Here is a 26,840-nt window from a genome sequence, read left to right as displayed (position 1 = left end):
CTGATAACGCACAGTATGAGACACTGCATGAGCCCAGGTTTAATGAGAAAATTGTACCCTGGTTTTGAGGAGTACAATAGTCAATTTGTGATGTTATTACGGCCACTAGAAGAGGTTTCAGAAAAAGTATGGCATAATTGAATTTCCGTTCAACTCCCCTGGTTGACAAGCCTCAATTACATTTACTCAACAAAAAAAAAGTTTGAACAATAGATGTACTGTATGTTGTTCTTGTTCAGATAGTTAAGAGCATACAGTTGACACCTGTTTGAACAAATTAGGGATCATTCTGTAAAAGTGAAATTGTGATAGTGCCATGCAAATACTGTTGAGGCAGTTGATTAAAATGAACAGCTATTTCTCCACATGAGTGATTTGCTTGTGATGTTGCCTCCAATGTGGACCATCAGCACAATGAAACCATGACGTTCCCTACCAACCCCCCCCCCCCCCCAGGTTTGCCATTCAGCCTAACAATGCCAATTTCCACTGCTGTTAGGATGATAAAAAATGTGATTAAGAGTACAGATCCAAATGCAGATACTGCATCTCCTAATGTGGGCAGCCATTTTGTAAAACAATACGTATTGAGCGAATAATGGAGTCCATGTCAGGAGGTGAAAAATGTGCTGTGCCTCTGACAGTCGATACCTGTGTGTTCATTTATAACAATGTTGATGGTATCTATTCTGCTCTGTTGAATATAAATGATTTATGTCTTTGTGTCCAGGTCCCAGTGATGACCTTCCATTTCAATATTGTCTTAGTGTCACCTTGGTTGTCGTGTGTTCTTTTGCGAATCGTCTGTGTAGTCAAAGCGACCCATAGCGGACAGTGACATCAACAGCCTGATGAGGAAGTGCTGTACGGATCCTTATTGGGGTCACCTCCACTGGTCTCTGGAAATATCACCCTTAATGTCATGATTAGGTCTTTTCTTTCATTTCCTGTCAAATTGCCAATATGGCACACCTTTGCGGTGTTGATAACAGGAAGTCTGTTTTCCCTGTCGCTGTCACAACATAATCATCAATCCTGAATAAATTGGCCGACGCCTCATACATCACTTGGTGAACTTCCTCGTGAGGATTCCCAGTGCCGGGCGGTTGGCCCTGGGACGCTGAATCTCCATGTGGGAACGTCTCGGACTCCCTGTTGTCCCATCTCTTATTTTTCGTTTTCATCCTTCTGTTCTGTTAGTGTCTCTGCGCGCCCGGGTGGACAGGAGAGGTTTGCCAGCATGTGGAGAATGCCTGCCTGATTTATCCAGAGGGCTGCAAGAACGGAGCCACATGCATAAGTATAAGCCAGCCTACGGCCCCCCCACGCTACACCTGCAAATGTGCTCCCGGCTACGCAGGTGAGAAGCCACTTCGGTCCTCCATATTGAGCAGGAAGTTGCGCTAGTGGAATAAATTGCCCATCTGTCAAAAGTGTTGTTATTCTTCTTAAAGTTGATTACGAGATTATAAGATTTCAGTGGCACTCGCGAGACACAGCACACAACCTGTCAGTCAAGTGCTTATGAATATTTATGCGGGAGTGGGCACATCATCATAATCTTGGGACTGCGTAGAGGCAGTTCATTACGAAAATTACTTTATATTTGTTAACTTTGTGAAATGAAGCCCCTGGGTGTCTTTGTAGTCTGAAAGTTCTCCCCCCAATTTGCTGTTTAGAAAGCTTTCCATGCAGCTGTTTTTCATTCAAATCTAAACATCTATCAAAGGAATCCCATAAACACTGTCTGCATATCTTATAATTATGCCATGACTTGATGCTATGATGCCCGCTGTGTCACACACTGATCAGTTAAACCTGCAGGGAGAGGTCAGCATGGTCAAAGCCTGGCATGGTGCTCGTTATGAAGAATTCCATGTTTTCTATTGAATCTTCACTTGCTACACAATCAGCGCTTGGTACTGTGATTCTCATAAAAGATTAGGGAGTGAGGTTTGTATGACATGGGTCTGACCCACATGCCGGCGACTTGCTGTAGAGGACCTAAGTTAAGGGACATCAGACAACAGGAACTCATCGATGTAAGTGGGTGTTAAACTGTTAAGAGCTTTGTATACAAGTAGAAGGACTTTAAAATCAATTTTAAAAGATACAGGGAGCCAGTGCAGTAGAGGAGGAGCAATGTGCGCTGTCTTCCTTGTTTTCATTAAAAGTCAAGCAGCATAGATCTGAATTAGCCGTAGACCTGTAAACAGAGCATTACAGTACCCCAGTCTACTTGAGATAAAAGCTTAAATTAGCTTCCTCATCTTTCGCTTCAGCATCAAGTTGAGTTAAAAAACGGGTGTACTTTGGCAATATTTCTTAGGTGGAAGAAAGCTGTTTTGGTCACCTGGCTTATGGGGGATTTAAAACTTAAATCAGTCTAAACTACACCCAAACATATTACTTCCACTTTATTCTGATGACCCAGATTTCCAAGCCTTTTAGAAAGTGCACCTCTTTTGGCTTTAGGGCCAACTAAGAGTATTTCTGTCTTTAAAATATTGCTCATCCATTCATTATTTGTGGACAGACAGGTAGTCAGGGAGCACCAGACATAGCGCTAGTCTGTGTGGTTCGCACTGCACAGCACTGACCTTCAGGTCTTTGTTTTGTTTTAATTGCCTCTGTTTAATTAAGGCCGCATAATATCTGTTTACAGAGAACACACATAGGATCAGATGTTTCTAGGGTTTTTGTACCTAATTGCAGGTGTGGACATGCTTCATTGTGCTTCTCAAAACATGTATTAAGTGTATGAGATGTAACAGTATGCAGTATGCAGTATGCAGTATGCAGTGTAAGCAGTGTCTACATATTAAATTACATTGTACCTTAATACCTTCATACATGCAAATTTACGAGATGGTGGGTCATTACATGGCGCTGAATGTGTGAGTGATTAGATGTTCCTCATTTGTCATTTGTTGAGAATTTATTATGTGTCACAGGGGAAACACACAACTCCTCAAGCATTGGCAGCAGTTACAGACTCACAACAACCAACGTATGAGAGGTCGAGGTGGAAAGGGATTGGGTGACAGTGACAAAAGTGTCTGCCCTTGATAAGCTGTGAAGAGCTAAGCGGTGATAGGGTCTATTTACTGAATAGGAGTCTATGGGCGCTGGTTGCAAAGTTACCTCATTGATTGTCAGGCAGAAAAATCAGGCTGATTGTTGGGTAGTATGTAAGGGCTCTAACTCAACTGCGAATAAAAGTGGTTATTTTATAGGAAAAGAAAGTTGATGTATACATCACAAGACAGACTTCCATCTCTGAGTTACTTTATAATGGATAATGTCAGATGTTGTTGCAGGGTTGTTTGCTGATGTACAGAACACAAAGGTACAGTGATGCCATCATAGTGCTCTTATTTGAGGATAATGACTCCCATTTAAATTCCTTTAAACCAATCAACGTGGGCCTGGAGCTTATGGCAGATGTTAAACGAAAAAAAAAAATAGATACAATTCTGAAAATAGAAGACAGAAAAACATCAGAATTAAGGATGCAGTAAAGGACACATTAGGGATTTCAAGTTGAACATGAGAAATTCCCATAGTCTTGTGTAAGTAAGTATCTTCAAACAACAAAAGCAGCAGAGGTCAGAAAGGTCAAGAGTATTTCCCACTTGTTACACATGAGTGTTCCACATTTAGAGTGCAGTTCAAACGTGCAAGACTGATCCACGTTTTGTACACTTAGTCCCAATGCACTGGATAATGAAGTACATTGTGCTTTTTTTTGCACTTTTCTGGTTGAGAAGATGCACAACAAAGCATCCGATGCATATTATGACTTATACTGTTTTCATACTGATGGTAGTTTGCTCACCACCAATTTACATTTGATGCAATTTTTCTCCTGTTTGCCATCTGCTGAGGCCAGAGCCTCTGTTCTATCCAAATTACTATTGCAGCCCCAAGGCAAGCCCTTCCCGTCACTCCCCTCTGCACATTGCTTTTCTAAGTGGATTATCCTGCGATTTGCCTCATAATGTCTCAAAAGTGAAGGGCTTGTGGAGGTTAGGCAGCATTTCATCAGTAAATCTTGAGAGCATGAACAACACGAGGCATTCTGCTGGAGTGCTGATTGTTTGAGTCAGACATACAGTATAATGTGTTCATTTGGGAAGAAACTGACCAGAATAAGATGAGAACCAAAAACTGTTTGGGTAATTACACTAGATGTTATTGAAGTAATTACAAGACATGAAAACACACTGCCACTGTCTGACTGCTGTGATCCCTTACAATAATTAATGACTCTGTGTTGATACACACAACACAGCATTATTAGCAGAACAACAAAACTGTTTATTGTGAGGAGCGATTGTTCTCTCTGCTGTTTTGCGTGAACTGTCTGTCTTCTTGATTTACCCGGCCATGTAAGTTCAGTTTCATCAAAGTGCTTTATTTAAATGACGTCCCATATCCATGATTATTAGAGGAAGAAAAGAATATTTGATCAAGCCCATTTTCAGGCCAGTGACTGCAACCTCACCAGATGGCTTGATTTGAGTTATACCTTTGTTATTGGTACACTGTGTTAATTATTTTAAATAAGAGGGGTATGCTCAGTCAAGAACAGAAAGCTTGAAAATTGCTTGATCAATAAATCTCCTTTAATGATATTCCCTGAATGAAGCTAGCCTATTTAAATGATTTTTGATTGAGCTGTCGTTGCAACGACATCATCGGTGGCTCTCCTGTCTGCTCTGAGGTCAGTTGGGGAAACTGTACTATAAATGATAAATATAGCTAAACAAATTGCTAATCATTTTCCCACTTACTATGTCAATATGACTAACTTAATATGTCAAAATAATGAGATATTATCTTGAAAAAATATGAGAATATCTTGAAATAATGATATAGTATCTTGAAATTAAGACAAAATATATTATCTTAAAATTATGACTTAGTATCTTGAAATAACTAGACAATATCTTGAAATTATGACTTAGTATCTTGAAATAACTAGACAATATCTTGAAATTATGACATAATGTCTTGAAATAACGAGAAACTATCTTGACATAACGACTTTATAACTGAAATAACAAGATACATATCATAATAATGATGTGCCTGTGGTTCAGGGCTTCATATTCATCCACCATACATACTGGCAGATGATCAGATAAGCTATTTTTATAGCTTATAAAAATTGGGCTGTTCTTAAAGATATTGCGCCACTTAAATGATGAAAAAAAACTTCTCACTTTAGAACAGATTGCTCAGGCAATTTTTTTCAGAAAAAGGCCCTCCTTTGCTACTTTTATAACTGTTTTGATATGAAAATGAGAACAACAAAAATGAATAAAACATGAGGAAATGTTTTATTTCTTGCTTCTAAATCTTCTTTGAGATACAAAAAGGTGCACATGCTGGAGTATTTGGACCCATCTGCAGTGAATGATGTAATTCCTCATTGTGAGCTTTCCCCCAATGTTAGAACCGAATTTCAAACAAGTGAATGAGTCATGCATAGAAAGTGAGCAATGCTAATTATTTTTGTGCAACTTTCAGATTGATTTGGTATTTTAAACGGAATGGAGGATTCAGTCACACTCTTTGTAATTGTGGGTGGAAATACAAGAGGGCGATTCTGGATGAGAACTTCAGCTCCCTCATTTAGATGGAGATTCTCAGCTATCAATCACCAGCTGAATAACATAAATTAGTTTAGGCCTAACCTATTTATGCTCCATTAGCATCAAATTCTAGCCGAAGATTTACAAGGAGTGAAACCTGTGCAGGCCTGTAACTGCTGACAGTAATTTGGCAAATTTTAATTCACATTTTTCATCTAAAAATGTCAAATTATCACCAAGCAGGAAGGAAGGCCTTTTTTTTCCAGAAATCTGGCAATTAGTATTTTAAGTATTAAGTGAATGTCACTAAACTGATTAGTGTGTTCTGTGAGAAACTAACCAATGGCCCTTTCATTTCTAGTGATATATTGTTGTAGTGCAATCATATAAAGTTGTAAGTTGTATATTTCCCACAAATGCTGGTGAATTTATTAACATAATTACTGATGAATTACAAATGATTGTATAGGCATTTTACATCTTTTGGGAGAGACCATCTTTAGTGTAATGATAAATTAACGATTTATGCACTGTTTACCTAGCCTGGATGCCAGACGAACTTAGCCACGCCCACAAACATTTTGGTCGGGAAGTTCGGTCTGGTGTCGCTCCGTTGGGGAGAAACTATCTCCTCACAAAAATCTGTGAGGAGATAGATAGACCAATCAAATTGTCAGGGCGGGCTTTATACGATGATGGACAGATGATCAACCCTAATGTAATCAACCACGTCACCAAAGAGCTTTTGGGGTGAATTCGTTTTCAACAAACATGGCTGCCGTTGGAGAGCTGAAATGTGGAAATTCGAGTCTGTTTTAGAAGACATTGACAGCACATTCATTTTGAAAGAGGAACAGATAAACGCGATCAAGGCATTTGTCGATCGAAAAGATGTTTTTGCCGTCCTTCCTACGGGATCCGGTAAAAGTTTAATGTATCAGCTGGCCCCATGGTCTACGTTATGGTCATACTACGTTGCTCTGATTGGTTCTAGATATATCCAATTGAGCAAAGAGGCATTTTTTTCCCTGGTTCGGTTGAAACACGCCCCATAATTACAGCCCAACGGAGCGGTATCAGACTCATATTCTGACTAGAATTATGAGTATGACATCGTCAGGCTACTGTTTACCCATACAGTTTTCTTTAATTTTTCCATTGGCACATTGGCATAGACTTATGAGTCCCATATTTACAATGCAAGTGCATAGATTTATTTGATGCAACTGGGCCTGAATGCAGTGTAGCTTTGGCAGTTAAGCCTACTCTACTTACTTTCCTTATTCAAGGCCACTCCGTCTCTGAGTTTTTGACAGAAGCAGGGCTGTCCTTAAGGTCAGTGAGAAATGTCAAGAATACGATTGCAATCAGCCAAAGGAGTATGATGACATGCTTTTAAAAAAGCAATATGTGTCTACGAAGCCAGGTGAAATCTCAGGAAGGGCAGATCCTTCTCAGATAAAGGCCTTTTTTAATCTGCACCTTCCCCTTGCCCACCCCGTTTCTTATCTGAACCCTTCCTTGAGATGCACAGCTGATGAAATCCAAAAGCAGGCAGCACTCTTCTTTTTTCTATCGCGATGAAATCAAGGTATCGATATGAAAATATCATCGACAAATAACACAGATGGCTTCTGAGTTATTCCCTCAGATGAGTTGAATGCTATGTATTGTACCCGGTGCGCTTTCATATTTGATCAGTTAAAGCTTTTGCTTCTGTACTTTTTTGAGCTATAGAGCTGTTGACACGAGGCATCTTTTTTTTTTTTGACTGCATATGTTGTTGTGCAGTCATGGCTTTACACAGATTCCACTTTACTAATGTTTCGCTTGATATAATGCTTTGGATCCCTTAACTCACTTTGTGTTTTTTGTTTTCCAAATCTGCTTGGTCCAGCAGAAACAGGGCTTTAGTGCTAACTTAAAGATTATGGCATATGAAGAAAGCCTGATCAATACTCCAGTTGAACACAGGTTGCCGGGGGCAATTCATGCTGGGTAACTAGCAGTGTACATTAAATGTACATTGGACAAATTCCACAAACTCATGCCTTCTTTTGGTATACTGTTCTCAAATCATTTCACTATTTTTATGTACACATTGCAATCAACTCCCATCAATTGTAATTATATGTATAGGCAAGTCAGCTGAAAATGAATAGAGGGGTAGATAAGATGGTAGAGTGGGTAGATAGATAGAATGACCCAGTTGATGAGTGGATAAAAGCCTGGATATAGATAGATACTGTTCCTAGTAGACACAGAGATAGCAGTCTGTCACTTTCTTCCAGATCTAGTTTCCTATTCACATGTCCAATTACTTCTCTTTGTCTTTTCCTCCATCCTTGTACCCCCCACCCCACCCCCACCCCCCTTGCCACAACCCTACACGTGGGCTCATCTCTCCTTACTTTGCCTGACGTTGCCTGACCTCCTAATTCTGACTTTGCTTCCTGACCTTTTCATGTTCATTTCCCCCAATCTTCCTCCTCATTCATCATCCTTCCCCCTAAGCTAAGTCAGTCACACCTTGCAACTATCAACAGAGGCAGCTGCCAAATTAGAGAGCTAGCCTGTGAAGTGCTTTACTCCTGTGGCCTTGCCGCCTTTGAGGACGGGTTTTTTTGCCACTCAAGGATATATGTTTTGATTTGTAAGAATATATATTTTTATATCGGGCGTGGTATTTTCTGTGCCCTCTTTGTAAGAAGACTTCTCTCGGCGAGCAGGTCAGGCTATTGACAGAACTCCCTGGTAATTTGTTCCAGTGAAAGTCTTTGCAGATTGCTGTCTGTCCATTTTTTACTCTGATGAATGTTTACACTTTCCAGCAGCAAAGCACAACATGTCTGTGGGGTGTGCTGGTGGTGGTAGCGGTGTGTGTGTTTGTATGTCAGTGTGTGTTTAAATAGCAACCTGCTGGAACTGTGAGGATTCTATTAATCATGTTGCTGAGCTAAGTAGTCTAAGAGTGCCTCCGTTTGGGGTAGGCTTGAAGAAAAAAAAATCAATGTTTTCTTAGAAGAGCAGAACTGATACCATGAGAAGTAATTCAAAGATCCGTTCCCATTAGATTCTAACGTTTTTAAATATACCTTTCACTGAAATGTACATTTCTGCACTTCAGCACAGTTCCACCATAAAAAAAAACAAATCCCTAAACAAATCCCAAACATCATTAAGTAATTGTTTATTGCTCAGGACAATGATGTTTATACTTAGAATAGCAGACAGCTTTAGATATGTTGAATGAAACTGGTTATACGGGAACATTTTTATGAGGTAATTTTGAGACATTAGAAATAGTTCTGTCAGTGTCGTTTAAAAGAAGTATTTTATGAAGGCCTTGAAGGGAGTGTTTGTCAAACAGTAACCGCTCGTTTCCTGTATGTCTTGCAGGAAGACACTGTGAGGCCGAAGTAGACGAGTGCGATTCCAACCCTTGCCGGCACAACGGAACATGCAGCGACTTGGTGGGATCTTACCGGTGCACTTGTCCCCCAGGTACCGTCCTCCGCTCTCCAAAATCCTTCCGTGTGCAATTGATTGGGCCCCTACAGCATACAGCCTCAGCACCCAGCCCAGCACAAAACCCCGTCTCCACTGACTGACAGCCGAACAGATCACTCATCCTCTCTGCCAGAGCTCATTAGTGCGGCAGGATTGTGTCAATATTGTGTTATGAAATACTCTCCCATCAGACGCCATTGTAATAATATGATTCGCCTGTAATTGTTGATTCTTCTCGACCAGCTGAGGCAGCATTTGCATTCACTGATGCAACCTGAAAGTCCCACCCAGGAGATTGGCGTGTTCTGGCAGGCTTGCAAATGCAGTTTTCTCTGCCAGCTGCTCCCATCCGTCCAATGAGTGCATGGCACGCAATCCCAGCCCCCCCCCATCACACACACACAAACACACTCTACCCTCTCCTAAGCCATTCAGGAGCTCACATGAGTGAGAGTGCAGATGAGTGCGAAAGGACAGAATCTCTGTTGGCTTCTTATTGAACAATGAAACTAGTAATGTGAAATTTGTCCGTCTTTCATCGTGACACGCATACACACATGTGGGATTAGACATGCACTTTTGTATTTCATGAAGAAAAAGAAAATAAATTGATGTAATTTCTCCCGAAGGCCTGTGTAGGTTTAAAGAAAGAGCCTCTTTGGGGGGTCCTTTTCTAAAATGATCACCTGCTGTGGAAAATTATTTTGTAAAAAATTGAAGGTTATTTGCGGTAGTGTTTGGTAAAAGGTACTTCAGGTTCTTGGGCATACGTGGGCCTTTGTAGATGCATGCTGGGTAGTCAGCAACAGGGCTGCAGTAAATCCACTTATCCACAGTGTAAACTTCTCAGGCGCCCATTGTTTTTCCACTACGATTCCTCCAACCTTTAGGTTTATCTCTGTGGCTGATGCTCATTTCCCATATCCCCCCCCTGCAGGATTCTTTGGAGCGAGTTGCGAGATGGATGTAGATGCCTGTGCTCTTCCAAATACCACATGTCCCCCGAAGACTGTGTGTTTGGATTTACCTGATGGGTTAAGGTACACGTGTCGCACGCCGTGTCCCCAACACATACAGGTGCGTCAGCAGTTTTTTTTCCCCTCCTTTGGCCAGAAACGCACAAAGGGTGGGGGAGGGATCGCACAGTAATTACAGCCAAGTATGGAATGAACATGTTGATGTATTAATCTGGCTTTCTTTGTAATTGCCCCTCTAAATGGTTTGAAATGTAACCATTAATCAGTATGTGGTGGTTTTGTATGCAAATGAGGCCCATTAACAGATTGTCCCAAGTAGTGCAGCCATCATCCCTCCCCCCAAACCCACCCCACCCCCCGTCTCAAAACATCTGGTTTAAAAAGATTGCATTCCTTCCGTAAACGATCGCACGGTCCCGTCTCCTGACTGTGTTTACCTTGCGTTGATGAATGTTGCGTTGAAGGGGCTTCAAGGCCCGCATACCTCAAACAGTGAGACAGCAGGGGAAAGAAATTGTTCTGCCACTTTTTTGTGAGGCGTGGGGGTTTGGGGGTGGAGGGGAGTGACTGTACCATGTCGTGTGTAAAAGACTTGATGAGATGTAATTGTTCTTTATCGCTCTCCCAATGTGAAACATAACATACCTGCAACAGTCCTTTTTAACACTGAGCCCCATTTTCTAATCCAGTCTTGTTGTTCTCATCATTTTTCACGCTATGGCAATTAGACACATTTTTCTGTGTGCGGAATACTTATTGTGCTTTATAGCCCTGTCTGTCTATATTTATATTGTGAATTGCTTTTCTACCAGCCCTGTGCCAACGGAGGCCGCTGTATTCTTAACAATGCCACCAGCTACAGTTGTGTTTGTCCTCCCGGGTGGGCAGGCCACAACTGCCTCGTCAACATCAACGACTGCAATCAACACTGGTGCCAGAATGAAGCCACATGTGTCGACAAGGTCAACGGCTACAGGTAGACCTTGAGTTCATTGAACTCTTGATGACCTTGAATGATATGTAGATTCCCACTAGACCTGAAGAGAGTTAATTAGGTTAGGTAATTGGGTTGGGTGAGGTAAAATCCTTATTGAAATGAATTACGGTTGTTGAGCAGTTCAGAGCTTTAAACCGGGTTGTTCATTCGGTGGTGCTGGTGTTTACTGTTGTATCTGTAGTGGTGCAAGTGACTGTAAACATTTTAAACACTAAGATGACTCAAAGTCAGTAACAACAAAGCCACGATAAAATATATATATTTTAAACAACTCTAGCTGTAGGTCAATTGGTAATATAATTTAATCTTGTCGTTATGATTGCTAGAAGGTCCTGTTTGGGTTGCTGGTTGAAATGGTTCTCTAAAATCTTTCCCTCATCAGACATGTGTTGTTGTGCATGATGGCAAATCACTGGACAAAACAGCGTGATGTTTTGGTGTATGAAAATTGTGCCTGAATAAATCACATTTTCATCTCATTATGAAAATGCCCTATAGCAGCAACTCTGTCCATCATTCCTTCCAAGCAAGTAGTGTAAATACTGCTCTAGAAGGCCTACATTCATCAAGCTCACATTGTCAAGCCAGTCAAACTATACCATCATGAAACTAAAGGTTCTGACCAAGTGAGGAGGAAAGTATAACGTATAAAGATTAGTCTAAAGGCGATGTTCTTTTATCAAAACATCCTGTGTTCCTTACTTCACCAGCTGTCTTTGTCCTGCCGGTTACACTGGCACCTACTGTGAAGTCGATATTGACTATTGTGTTGGGAATCGGTGTTCGGACCACGGCACCTGTCTGGACCAAGAGCAGAACTACACCTGCCGATGCTCACCGGGGTACGAGGGCAGATTCTGTGAGACGAGGGTGAACCAGTGTCGAAGTTCCCCCTGCTCCAACGGAGCCACCTGTATTGAAACTGCACATGGTTACCAGTGCCTGTGCGCTCCGGGTTATGAAGGTAGGTTGGTTTTTCCAGTGCATGCTACCCAGTGCATCTCTGTTATCTATCCATTTCGGTTCATAGTGTATGGTTACGAAGGTGGTCACTTTTGAAAACCATTTTTGGATTGATTTATTCAAGAAGTAAATAACCATTTTAAAATAATGAAATAGTCAACTGTTTCTTTTTTGACAAGCTAAATACTCAGTCTATACTTTTCTTTTCAATACTTTTTTTTTTAGTAGTTCAGTATGTGCAGCTAGAACTGAGAGCTATGTGTGATGTACTTATAAATAACTATACCAGAGGCACATATACCTATATATCTTTTTAGTTTGATTCAGTATAGATACTCTGGCTCTTTCTACCCTATCAGTGTTTTTATGTAGTCAGTGAAAAGACGGTCCCAGCAGATAGCAGTATCAATGCTGATGGGAAGGTGTTCACGATGATTGTCAGTGTTTTCAAGAGTGAACTCGTGACTTAGTGAATTATAGACTGCTGTAGAAAGGGACATTAGGCATGTGTCTGTCGCACGTCCTTTGATGTGCGGTAGCCACTTTGGGCAGATGTGCAAACGCAGATGGATTACTCAGACAACTGTGGCGGCAGCAACAGCTGTGTCATCAACAGTGCTATTGTCTTCCGACTCTTTCAAGTGCCTTTAATTATACTTTGAAACATGCTGTCTTTGTCATGAAATGTATATACTGTAGTTCATCTTGTCTAGGCCTTCACTCAAAAACAGTTTGAGGCGAAACCAGTAGACCACTCAAATGTTTAACTATATGTAATGCAAATGTTAATGTACATCCTGATTTTGAATGCATTTTGAATATTTGTCACAGGAAGTACCTGCTCAGAAAATGTGAATGACTGCTGGTCTAGGCCCTGCTTGAATGGAGGTTCTTGCAAGGATCTCACCAATGGCTTTACTTGTTTTTGTCCTATTGGTAAGTACAACAATGTTTAACATGCCGTCAGATTACATAGAATGCATTTTCTTAGAACCTGAAAGGAGTCAGCAGCTGAAGTTCAAGGTGCTAGAATGTAAGCAGTGAGTGGATGCGCTAGCGATAGTCTTGCTGTGAGGGAGGGGATCTCCTCTGATGCCTGAGGCACATCATACATCCATCCCATCCGAATGCAGATGTGTATATCACTTCATCTAAGTAAACATGCTCCGCAGAGGCTCTCAATAACATCTTAATGATATCATGGCCAATGAGGACACAGACATGAAAAACACATCAGCGTAAATTCTCTGTGCACAAACAACACTCCCCCTGCTCCCTTGTCACTGACTCAGATGCCACGCTGAGAAAATACAGACCACCGCCTCGGTAGTAAAACTTCCATTATTGCGATGATTTCGAGGGCAGACTTGGGGACTGAGGTGTGCGTAATCTTTTTAGCGCCCCCCTCCGCAATTCAATCAGATAAGTGATGTGTGATGTTTACCTCCGAGAGAGAACAAATGTTACACCAAAGAGGTTACAGGGGATGCTAACCCAATTTTCACAATCATACTTCAACATTTCTTATAACGACATCGGCTTCGGAAAGAGCCAAGATAAGTTGTATTTTGTGGATTTCCTGGCAAGGGCAAAACTTACTTAAACGTCAGTGGGTAATCAGGATGACATACTGTGGCCTATGAGTGGTCGTATGAGCCTGTCCAAATGAATTCCGTCTTTTTGCTAATGAAAATTACCAAGAGGAAAGCCAAGTGCCAGTTAGTCATTTGGATGGACGCTTTCTGACAGTGTGGTAAGAGGTTGGGCCTGATCAAATAGGATTCAAGTAAGCAGTTAGCTGTCAAGGAACATATTTTTCTGTGCAATAGGAATAAGAAACCTTTAATTTGTAATAACCTCTGATGGGATAGATGTAGTATGGAGCCATTTTAAAGACCTGGGTCCTTTGTCATAACATTTTATACCTTCCTTAAGGATTCTTATGCATTCACCCTAAAGCCTTTGGCACCACTTCATTTGAATCATACACCATGAGGCTGACATAACTATGTTATAAACATGTTACTTTTGCGTTCCCCTGCAATATGTTTACGTTAGAGTGCAACAATGCAGCACACTGAGTGGAAAATACTGCGAGGACGTGCAGGGGTAGGCCTGTTTAGTACAGCAGCTTGCCATTCTCACTCAAAATGTTGCCCAACAAATGAAAAAGCCCAACATGTTGTAGCGTGCATTCATCATGTGCAGAAAAACATCTGATGACAGTGCAGGGCATTGATCGTGGCACTTGCAGAGTGAGTCGTAATTTAAACGATCAGCTTATGCAGCACACGTGGAACAGCCTTGAGTGAAGGCACGAGCATCCTGGTGCCGAGCCTCAGTGCTGTTCTGATTGCTGGTACTCCATGGTCACTCAAGGAGAGGTTCATGACAACGCTGAGTAGATCACCATCCGATATGATGGATGAATGTGTCAGATCCATCAATTACACTATGTCATCTGCTTCTGCCGGGTTCTTGTTTGCTGCCTGGCCGTGACGTCTGCTCGTCGGTCTCCGAGCGAGTGCCTACGGTTTAGGGATGCGCGGTCACGGGCACCTAGCCTTCAGACCCCCACGATTCAAGGAAAACGAAATCCATGGCTGCTGAAGAGCATACTCCCCCGTCAGTCTGTCGCTCATTCATTTGATGTGGAATTTGTTTTTCATGCCAATGGCCCTCCTGCGTAATCCTCTCTGTTCCTCATGAAGGCAGTTAAAGACAGGCCAAGTTCTGTGAAGTGCACCTAAGGTTGTTTTTTTTGTTGTTGTTGTCGTGGTTATTTGAATAGATGGAGGTCTCTTGTGTGTTTTCCCAGAGAAAATCAGGCATGTGTAGGTGCTCGTCTGCCTCCCTCCTCCTCAGCGCGCCTCAATAGCACTAGGCTAACCTCGCACAGGCGCTTGTATGCAGCATGTCAATTCATTTGAGTCATCCTCAGTGATTGCCTTTGTCTCACTGTGTTTTAATTATCTTCTCTCAAGTGTTTTCCCCTTAGGCTCAGAGCACTGATAAATATAAATACTTGTTGAACGAGCACTGCATCGTGCGTGTGAGAGTGTGTGTGTGTGTGTGTGTGTGTGGGGGGGGGGGGGAGTGAACATGCTCTCTATTTCTCTTTCTCTCTTCTGTTTCTCTCTCTTTCTCTTTCTCTCTTCTCTCTCTCTTTCTCTCTCTCACTCTATGTGTGTGTGTTTGTGTGTGTGTGTGTGTGTGTACAGAATCATATATCTAATATTTTTAATGAGTTTCTGCATAGGACACACAATCTCTAGTGTAGTTTAAAATATGGTCCTCTCTCATATAGCCTTGATGGATGAGTTGGAAATAGTTTTGCTTGCAGCAGTTTTCGTCATGCTAGGATATGCGCCAGGATATGTTCAGTCCTTCCTGCACTTTCAATACCAAGGCTCTCAAATACAGTCATCGGCAGCTGAAAAGGGTGTAGCACAAGTATTGCCATGGGACCAATGGGCACCTTAACCAAGATGCAGGACTACAATATGCTGCTTCTTCTAGAAGGTGTGAACTGTGTTTCAGTGAATGATTAACACATGTTAGTAGTCATTTGTAATCTTAGTCTTTTGTGTGACACTTTAAAGTGATTTCCAGTATTTAACAATACTTTTCTTTGGGGCTTCATTTTGGCACCTTTGTTCTATCATCTATATTTATGGTTTTATGCATCTGCTAAGGTTTACTCATCCATCCTCTTTTTACAATTTTTTATTACTTACTAATTTCCTTTATTTATTTGTATTAGTTGTAGCCTTCGCTGATTAACCTCTCTTTTTTCTTGTTTTTATTTTGTTATTTGGTCTTATATTCTTCCACCTTTATGTCCTATATGTTTTATATGTTTTTAACTCTTTTAGTTTTTTAAATCTTTTATTGTATTTAAGTCTCTATTCTCTCTATTCTTTTATCCGTGTTTATGTTTTATTGTCAACTAATTCACCTTGGCTGGAAAGCACCTTGGTACAACTCCTGTTCTTTAAATAAATGTAATTTGACTTGACTTGATAGATTGCGCCATATTGTTCCAGCCACAGTTGTCACTATAGCCGGCGACTGTGTGTGCCTGTTATTATCTGAAGCATACATGTCCTGCTCAGGGACCGAGGGGACCCGGGAATGATTTCGTACCTGGCCATTGGTGTTTCATCTTGCCCAAGGCCTAAATGAAGTTGGATTTGGCGGGCATCAATAGACGAGCCCAACAGAATGCCTGGAATAGTAACCCTGTTAATGAATTCATACCACTGTACCATCTCAATGGGTTTTGTGTGCATTTCTGTGGCACACCCTGAATGTAGTTTATGAGGTCTCCTCTGCTCCCAGCAGGCCATTGTGATATTAACACAGAAATTTAATATATGACCGCACTTCCCCTGCAGGAGTGATGTGTATGCCTAAATTAATTTGGTTGGATACTTTCGGTGATAGTGCTACATTTTCCTCCGGTGTGGTTCTTTGGGCTGAGAGAAAATAACTCAGTGATAGCTTCGTGTTGGGAAGGGTCCCATTTGGAAATGCCTGCTCTCTAAGTGTGACATTCCTTCATGCAACATTAACCTGAGAGTGAATTGCACGCACAATTGGCTATTAAATACCGCTTACATACTTTGTTGGAGGCAGTAGATGTCCATTAACGATTCAGGGCAACATACAAGGTGGTTTTAGAGGGGGTTGGTGGTGCCAGCAGGGATAGGGGGAGGGGGGCTAATGCAGATGCATTACTGATGGGTGTTTTTTGTCTTTATTTGGCAAAGTCTTTGTCAGTCTTTATATCCTCTATCCTAAGCGCTGACTTGCGTGACATAATCTGTCAGTCAGGCAGCTACTTCAGTTAGGGCAGTAAATAACAGCAGTGTGTGTGTGTTTGTATGTGTGTGTAATGTTTGTTGCTTGCTTGTGTATGTGTTTGGGCGGGGGGATTTGGGGGTCTTTCTCTCTTCAAATTTACAGTACCACAGTATGTCAAAGACTCAATCATGGCTTAACACAGGTCTGTGTAACATTTATTAGGGTTGTAATTTCTTCAATTATTAAACACCATACATCGCAAGGGCTTATTTACAACGGGTATTGATCCCATATTAGATACTGTGGGGTGGCCGTGTTTTATTTATAACAAAGGTTATCGACGCGGTCATCTATCAGTGACATGTAGACTGCTGCATCTGCTCCGCCAGACAAATGTGATATAGATCACCCGGGCAAGATGGGTCTTTTTAGTCAGTGATTCACTCCATTAGCATACTGGGCAGCAGGTAGACTGCCAGAGAAAGAATCAGTACCTTCATAAATCTGTGGCAGAAAAGGGTGTCTTTACCTAATAAAACATGGCATTTCCAAATGTGGCTTTTACGGTCTGTCTTGCGAATCTCAGGTTTATGGGATCTGCTAACAAGGTTTTGGGGGAAATTTGTCAAAGTGGTGGGAGGGAAAAATATTTTGTCATACAAAATATTTTCTTTATGGTTTTAAATGGTTTGAAATGCCGGACAGATGCATTTCCGTGTCTATGCATCTCACTGTCAGTTAAAACCGTGCCTGTTGTTTGTTGCAGGGTTCCAGGGTAAAGACTGTGCTGTGGACATCGACCTCTGCAGTCTAGGTTTGTGTCAGGAGCATGCATTGAAATGTATCGAGACGGAGGATGGAAACAATGTCACTTGCATCTGTGAGAAAGGTGAGTTTTGTAACTTTAGGGGAGACCTTAACACGTTTTAATGCCAGATGTTTTTTTTTTCAGCAGCCATAGTTGCCACAAATCATTGCATTTTTAAAGGAATTAGTGGTCTCTACACAGGTGTCAACATGTCTTAATTGATTTCGGACCCCAGGGAAAAAGTACAAATGGAATATAATGCCAAATACTGAATAGCAGTCTTAATGCTATCTATGAGCAACTATTAAGGCATGTTAACATCATTGCTCATGAGGGTAGAGCCATTTGAAACACTGCTGTTTACTAAGCAGCAAGTTTAATATATGATTTCAGTTGTTTTTAAACCCGGATCAGAAGATCACTGAGTCATATCAATAATGCAAAGAGCATCTTTCTAAATGAAAACATCATCTACAGATGAGTGATTGTTTCATGGTGGCGCCCGTAGCCTTATCAATAACAAGCACTTCATTAGTCTATGTGCACTTATTCTCGACATGCGTCACAATGAAGGATCGTTAGCAATCCCCTATGCAAATGAAACCAGTCCTTAGTGTGGTGCTTAGCTCATTCCCCCAAGGACGAGTCCTAGGCTATAGTCTGTCTTTCTTGGGTGCTGCGGATGTGTAGGGCTGGATTATCCACAAATAATGAATCTCTAAGAAGTTATGTCTCTCATGTGTACCTTTTTGTCACATGTTCAGCCAAGCCATACCCTCCGACTGACCTCTTTCACCTAAACGATTTGGGACTGCACATAGCCATTCCCTCGCTATAATTACCCTAGCTTACCAGCTCCTTCAGACCACAAAAAAAGTGTCAGTCAGAATGTGAATTGGTGAGTGCTTTAAACTGTAATGATGTAAGACCAGGCGGAACTGACAGAGGACTCCTCTGTGAGATGCAGTTGGCTGCAGATTTATACAAGGGGGTAATGAGGTTTAGAGCCACTGTAAAATCACTCAGGAGTGCACAATGAGGGAGGCTACCCACATCCGTCGTTAGGTAAGTTCACGCCTATGACTTCATCACTGCGGCACTGTTTTGTATGTATTGCTGTAACTGTGGCCGCTGTCATTACTGTATTGCTACCCGAGTACCTTGAGCTGTATATATTGATCAATGACATAGGCCTGTCATCTCTCAGTTTGTGTACATCAGTAACATCTGACATCTGTATGTGTCCGTGGCGGACCGAACCTCGGTTTACCGTCAAAATGTGGGTTTGTCCCAAAAAGCTCGGAGACATAGTGAGGGTTCAAACATATACATTTTAATAACTCTTCAAAATTTCCGGGAAACCTGCTCAGCCTCTAATCAGTAGAGGACAGTAATCAGCAGTCTCAAGGAATATAACCTGCTAAGCCTCTAAATATGCAGAGGACAACAATCAGAGGTCTAAAGGTCTACATAAAAGCACATACCTGACAAGACAAAAACTTCCCCTAGACAAAACAATGAACATATATAGGAGGTGGCCAGCACCATTTCTAAAAAGGGGTAAACACACAAATCAAACAATACACAAATGACAAGACAGACCCTGAGACATAAACATAGTATTCCTCGGTATGCTAAAACAAAGAAATAACTATGTAATAAATAATCACATTTTACAGGTATGTAAAAAAAACACCTTATCGAGGTGGTTTGGCCCAGACCATTTCTAGTGTCCCTTCTGCCAGTCTAGGCAATTAGCAGTGTAATTAGGTAGGAACCAAATAAATGCTCAGGGTTTCCGGCGGCCACTTCTTGCGTCGGACTGACCAGCTAGCAAAGGCCATGAGTACGCCAACAAGTCGGTAATCCATTTATCTTCATTTTCAGTGACACACAGTTGGTGCACCTCCACTTAAATAAATGGTTTTGAAATTTGTTGTAATTCATGTAATCAGTCGTGTGTTTGTTTGTGTGTGTGTGCGCAAAACCATGTGTGTTTGGGTGTGCTAGTGCTCGCTAATACGGGGCAGGTGTGCGCCATGCATGTGCGGTCGCACCACGACCGTCAGTCTCCACATCTGTAAGTGTGTCAGTGCAGTTAGTATTTTAGCATTCACCCTCACCAGGGGCTTGATGTACAAAGCTTTGTGTAGCATTCATGCTAAAACGTAGTGTACACACTAAGCTGGAAAACTGCGCACGAGAAAATTCATGTGTATGAAACTGTGCACAAACAAGATTCTGCTCACCTTCCTCTTTATACATCCTGATCAACGAGAAATTGAGTGTGTATTCAAGAGCACCACCTTCCTCAATTACATTCATTGAGTGTACACCTAGGCCACCCCCTGATTGAGACAAAATGACAAAAGCAAGCAGCAAATCAACCAAAAAGGAAATAGCGAAGGCGAGGTAGGAGTGTTCTTATCCGATGCTAAGGCAAGAAAACGAATCTCTCATCTGGCATTAATAACAAAAGAACACGGTTGGAGTGGCAGAGTGTGACAATGGCTATAAATGAGGTGAGTTCAGAGAGCCACACGATATAATGCTCAGTCAGTCTGCACGTTGGCGAGATTGTTTAGCAGCTCTTTAACCAGGGAACCACAGTGTTTTGATGGGCAGTTGAACAATATATCAAAGTAACTACACACATAAATGAAAGCATTTTGAACATCAAATGAATTGTGTCCCAAGAAGCCACCCATCATGCCCCCTGTCACCTTAGGATGAATGAGTCATCAGTTGATCCAGGCCACCTTGCCACCATATTAGTCAGTCGCATTTCTGTATCGCAGAACATTTGCACATTGACAGACTGAGAATACTTTCTATTAACAAAGTCAAATTCTACCTCAAACGATGTCTTTATGTGTGCGATCAGTTGCTCCGCTTACATTGAGGAAACGGCTCGGCAACTTACGCTTTAAAGTTAGCCTGGTACAACCACATCATATCGGAACTTTATACACCTGACTGACATATGGATGATCCCATTCCATTCTGACTGCTCTGACTCTTCCCCCTGAAAACATTTACAAATGTGCTACCGCCAGAGATGAAGTTAGAGTGGAGGAACGCACATTCTCACGTTCATTTCACTCTTGATACATCCGACCGTGACCGTGAGATGACACTTTTGTACACGAGGCCCCTGCTTACTATGCAACCAGGTGCTTAGAGAGGCTGGGAGGGGCTGTATTGTGATCATCATGGGTATATTGACCCTGTATTGACCCTTGTATTGACGTATCACCTAGATGAATAATCAAGTTTATTCAGGGGGGTATTTGTCGTAGCTCGCTAAACGGTTTAGCGAGCTAATTTTCAGGCTAAGATAAAAAACGCCCCTCTTTTTGGTTCGTGGAAGCAACTTTTGATAAATCACCATAGTTACATATCGATTAGCACTAACCTGCTCCAGGGCAGGCTAACTTAAGTGTAGCTGGATAAGCTTGCCACACCCCCGGAAAAAGGAGGGATCCCATTGACCAAGGACTGATATTAGAGTTAGATTAGCGGAGGGAGAGAGTTCTTTGCGATCGCCAAGATCCATTATTCTTGTATGAGCGCTACCGATTCAGCCGACAAGGAATCATTAATTTACAAGACCTTCTCGAGTCATTTATTGCAAACACCACATTGACTGTCTTGCGCTTTTTTGCGAGTGGTACATTTTTGTAGTGTCGGTGATGCGGAGAACAAAGCACTCATAATTATATGAGTGTTATTAGTACACCATAGCATATCATTATTTTAGAAAATGATTACGGTGGACTCATGATAAGAATAGAGAGAAATACAGACAATTTATTTTCACTGCTTCAATTTATTGCATTTGTTATTAATATATTTAGTCATTTAACAGACGCTTTTATTCAAAGCGACTTCCAAGGAAATGTAAAACTACATCGAGGAAGGAGGTGAGGGGATTTGAACTAGCAACCATGCAGATTTAAACTGGTAGAGGAAACCTCTGTACCAGCTGACTCTTGCTGTCAGGTATTCATACATAGATATCACCCTATAAACATCCCAACACACCTTGCTCTCACAGCGGTGGTGGTGTTGAATTTTGCCATGATTATGGTCTTGTATTCTTCATAAGCGTTCATGTTCATCTCCTACTCGCCAGCGGAGAAAAAAAGAGCCCTTTTCTTTGAGTTTAGAACCATAATACCGTTAGAAAATCATGGTTTTAGTGATCGACCTTTCCTGCCTTTTGAAGTAGGACGTGCACGCGCAAATGCCATGATAACTTTAGCCTGGTTGAAATTAACCACATGATTAGGATGCGGATCAGCCGTTAACGAACCGATATTTGCTGTTCTCAATCAGCTCGCTAATCTTAACGGGCTAAAAGGCCAATTGATTAACTTAGCTTCAATCCTACGACGAACGTACCCCAGGATCAAGTCAAGACTCTATGTGTGTGTGTTTACTTACTCTTTCCTTTGTCTCTCTGATCATTAATGGGTGTATGTCGACCATAGGCACCATAGATATCTGTGGCAGACATTCAGTAGCTACGCAGTTAGCATGTCGTGTGTATATTACATACAGCTCTGAATTCATCAGCCATTTTCCCTGTACTAGCCAATGGTCCCCTGCAGCTTGTTTCAGTGGCTCTGACGATTCTCATCTCACGCTCTTGTGTGCCATTTTGGGGCGAACATGCAGATGCCCTTGCCCACATTGGGATAGGTAGGATTTATAGTCAATGAGGGGAATTGGAGCACATCATCTGGATCCCTGTCCTTTGCTGATGGTCATGATACTGAATACTGGTTGGGATGATCATCGCAATGATGTTATTGGTGGTGATTGTGATGATGATGATGGCGATGAAGATGACGTTTATGATGATGGCTATGATAATGATGATGGTGTTTCTCTTGGAAATGATGAGTATGGCAATCTGCCTGGGAACCGTTAATCTTGTAACTCTAAAAGTTGTAACATATTCAGGGCCGTGTTTGAGGAGCAAAGTGAAATAATTAGCCTGACTATATCTGAGAGGAGTTTGAAATTCACAATGAAGAGATTAAACATATGCTCTGAAAAATTCCTCATCATATATGCAGGGCCCATGGGCATATATGTTTTCCTAATATATCTCCATAGCCCCATATTTTGTAAGAACTGGCTGTGATAATTCAATTTAAGTGTAAATACAAATGACCATGTTCTATGTCATATCAAGGCCACATGCCGAATACATTGATCTTAGGCCCCACTGGCATCTCCGAGGGCTTTATATTCCCATAAGTGTCAGTTAGACCAGGTTAGCATAACTAGACATGAATATGCACCACTAGGCGTAGTGTTACCTAAGGATATGCTTCTGTAATTTAGACAACCCACAGGCCCTGTGGAATTAGTGAAGAGTACGCTGATGCATTTTTTTGAGGGGTGTGAAAGGAAATCAGAATGACACCATATGCTGATAGACCAACACAATTGGCTAGGTCGATATTAATTATAAATTAGCTTCTCTTTTCTGGTTTTACTGTAATACCACTAGTAGCAGATTAGAGAGTAGAGCATGGTGTTTAATGGATTTGTGCCGTGATGTGAATCCGCATTTGTGTGTGTGTGTGTGTGTGTGTTCGTATATCTGTGTTATGTTCGTATGCATCAGGGGATGTTGGTGTTAATCAGTGGTAGAGCTTGCAAGCGTACATCGCCTGCTGAACCTATACCTGTTTGTGTATGCATGTGAGTGTGCTTGTCTGTGTGTGGTCGTCTACTTGCTTTGTTGTGATTTGTGCGCACTCGTGCTTGCATTCTGTGTGCCTTTTTTCTGTATGTGTGTGTGTGTGTGTGTGTGTGTGTGTGCGTGTGTGTGTGTGAGTAAGTGTGTGTGTGTGCCTTGTGACTGGCGAAAACAGAAATGATATTTGGCTTTGATCTGGGCCATCGCTGGATTTGTCACTGGCCTGTTTAATGTAATAAATCAGAGAGGCAATGACTGACTCTTATTAAACATGATTAAATGATCCACTGGGTTGTGGCTGTGTGTGCCCAGCAAGCTCTCTGAATCAATAACAGCCTTGTAAAGCTGCTTTTGAATGGGGAAACAAAGTCATACAAATCCTAATTGGCTGTGGGATTAAACTAACCAAAGGGACTTCAGTAATGATCCTTTTTCTCCCGTGCAGGCTTTGGCGGCCCATTCTGCGAGGTAAATCAAAACGATTGCGAATCGATGCCGTGCCAAAACGGTGCCGTGTGTGTGGACGGTGTCGACACGTATCGGTGTTTCTGCCCTGAGGGTAAGTCAGCACCCCCTTCATTTCCGCAACCTTCACTGCCAAACTCTCTCCACACACGCACTGATGTCATTGTCCTGGTTTTATGTTGATGGTGAAATAAATTATGTGTTGGTATTGACTAGTAGTATTTCTTAACATAACCCATAGCTTACTTTTCCAAATCAAGAAAGGATTAAAGGTCCATAGTTTTGCTGTTTTGCATTTTGGGTGAAATGGAGAATGGGCATTGAATCTGTGGGTCAGCCAATCTTATTTTACATAGCTGTTTTATAGTATAGTTAGACTGATGGTCAGGTAGGAGTCTGTAAAACTAACTAGCAAACTAGCAAAATGTTTTTTACCAAGTTATCAAATTAGCTGTAGTTCATGCACAGCAGACTTTGTTCATTGCTCGTTGCTTTGCTTGCTGCCCTAGTGGTCAAGCTCATACTGGATGATGCAATAAATTGACCAGTAGGGCAGCGTGTGTCTCTCTTGTACGTCGCTTTGGACAAAAGCATCTGCTAAATGACTAAATGTAAATGTAAATAGCTTTAGTTCATGCGTTACAGACTTTGCTGGTTGCTGATTGCTTTGCTCATTGCCCGTCAATGAAATTTGGGCCCCCTAGGCTGCCAGCCGTCATTTAAATTGCTTTTCAGCTGTATTGCAAAGCTGGACATGCATGTTACCGTAAAAGCATTTTATCAAACAGAAAACTGCCATTCTGCTTGAGCTGGTCAAACAGGTCTTAGCAGCTGGTCAAATAGACACTGCCTTCCTAATAATATTAGTCTTTATTGTCGGTATTGAATGATATTTTGGAACCTCAGAACAGATGAGGTGATAATGATCATAAAATGTGTTAAAATGCAGATGTTGAAATGCCATAATAAAGAGGGACGAGTATATGGTCACATGTAATCAGAAATGGATAGATGAATCAGTCAGATTTGTCTGGTATTTTTAGTCTGCTCTTTACTCTAAAAGGGAGAGTATTGATTGACCACAGTGTCTCCTAACATGGGAGCCCTCCGAGGTTGCCTTTTCAGTCCGTATTTACAAACATCTATCTCATTCGGGTCCAGTAAAACCTTCCTCATCGTTAAATGACTAATTCATATCGTAAATTACTTGGAGCCATTTATGTCATTAAGTTGGGTGGAGAAATAAATCCCTGCAATTTTGCCAATAATTTCTTGGCTCAGTCGATGTCCTACCTGCGAGACGTACCTCTGATTAAACCTTGATTGCGGACGGGGGTTGTTATGCATTATTAATGAACTTGGAATAATTGTCAAATTTTATGACATGGGGAGAGGTGGAAATTGGTTCCATGGTCAGTTTGAGGAATGATGAGAACTCGCCCTGCACTGATGGTGCTGATAGCATGGCATTAGTCATGGGCTTCCTGCAGTCTCGGCCTGTGACAGTGCTAATGATAGTCATTTTGTAGCGTGACCATGCAGTGGAATACGTTTATGGGAGCATAAAATGTCAGAAATTTGAGTGTGGCACTCTCCTTCACTTCGTGGCATTAACCTTTTTTTATCTTGTAAAGTCAGAGTCGGCTAATACGGGAAGTCAGGGCTGGCGTTGGGCAGGCTGGTGCCTGTCATTATGCAATAACCGCGGCATTTAGTAAACAAGTTTGTGTTGTGATGTATTTTTTTCCCAACTTCTCAAAGGGTGCATTTGCAGAGGTAGGCAGAAGTAGCGTTTTAATGGACTATTATCTGCTGGTTATGAGTTATCTGCTTAATTTTAATGGAAAACTGCCTTGTTTGATGTTTTTTTTCCTAATCTCAGTGCTTTAATCATGTTTATTGTAGGTTTTGAGGGTGACTCCTGTGAAATTACCAATAATGAATGCGACTATGGATTTTGCACAAACAATTCCACCTGCATTGACTTGCCTGGAGATTATACCTGCGTTTGTCCAGAAGGATTTACAGGTACGCTTAAGCAGAGGTTTTTTCATGCTGTTCCTTTCTGACTACCACATATAATTTCAACTAAATCCCTGTTTTTAAGTGCAAATAAACTCTTAATATGCATTGCTTTGTGAAATGCCTTGTTCACAGGCTTTGTCCCCTCAAGCTAATATTTCTTTTAAGGTAAATGTTTCAAACTCCCAAGAAAATGGTGATTATGATCCTGAGATTTAGGACACAGCTGGGAATTAGACATTTTGCTGTGAATGTGAATTTGTGAACTGTAGAGCTTAATATATACATCACAATGTATGCCAAATTGTGACTTCTGTTAAGAAGTTCTTAAAACACTGAGTGTTACTGCACAATAATTAAAGAAAAGTCCTCTAGATCTACAATATTGCCAAGATTTACTGAATGTGGTGAACTCAAGTAACCGCTAGTAACCGCTAGTAACCGCTATACTGTTCCAGCCAAATGCATTCAAGGTTCGGCAACTTTTGTTGGCACAAATGCTGCGTTGAACTCCCCCCTGTATTCGTGCCGTGCCCTTGTATGGTGTGCGCAGCAGTGCCATATGGACGGGTGATTGAGATGGGATCACTTTTTTCCTGTCATTTGTTTTGCCTTTGCCACCACCCACCCCTCAGCCCCCTACCCTCCGCCGAGCAGCTCTGTTGTGTTTGTGTAGTCCTAATGCATAAAACACATCAGTGGCTGGGAGGCTGGCGCGGGGAGCCAGGCAGCTGGTGTGACAGATGACACGCAGGCAAGCGAGGGAGGTCTCAGGCCCCTCGCCATGGGAGTGCTCATAACCACTTCCCCCCGTCATCGCCGTCTTGTGGCATCATCACCCCAGCCATGGGAACGAGGGGGTGGTGTGGGGTGGGTGGTGGTGGTACAGGGTGGGGAGGGGTTGGGGGTACAGGCTGTTCCAGAGCAATGGAGCTTTACGCCCCATGCTATGACACACTTTTGTGTAAAGGCTGTG

General features: G+C 41.8%; 1 protein-coding gene across 2 annotated transcripts in view; it reads left to right on the top strand.

The window, feature by feature from the left end:
- eys (eyes shut homolog) overlaps positions 1–26,840 on the top strand; it is a 181,098-nt gene that overhangs the window by 19,937 nt on the left and 134,321 nt on the right. For both annotated transcript variants that reach the window (XM_012816935.3, XM_031578529.2), the window contains exons 7-15: positions 1,201–1,360; positions 9,000–9,104; positions 10,048–10,187; positions 10,900–11,063; positions 11,795–12,048; positions 12,879–12,983; positions 17,620–17,742; positions 23,823–23,936; positions 25,748–25,870. In XM_012816935.3, the coding sequence (XP_012672389.2) occupies positions 1,201–1,360; positions 9,000–9,104; positions 10,048–10,187; positions 10,900–11,063; positions 11,795–12,048; positions 12,879–12,983; positions 17,620–17,742; positions 23,823–23,936; positions 25,748–25,870 (1,288 nt within the window). The remainder of the gene's footprint in view (positions 1–1,200; positions 1,361–8,999; positions 9,105–10,047; positions 10,188–10,899; positions 11,064–11,794; positions 12,049–12,878; positions 12,984–17,619; positions 17,743–23,822; positions 23,937–25,747; positions 25,871–26,840) is intronic.

Source organism: Clupea harengus, chromosome 13 (assembly GCF_900700415.2).
Source record: "Clupea harengus chromosome 13, Ch_v2.0.2, whole genome shotgun sequence".
Taxonomy (NCBI): Eukaryota; Metazoa; Chordata; class Actinopteri; order Clupeiformes; family Clupeidae; genus Clupea; species Clupea harengus.
This window is presented reverse-complemented; position numbering and strand designations above follow the sequence as displayed.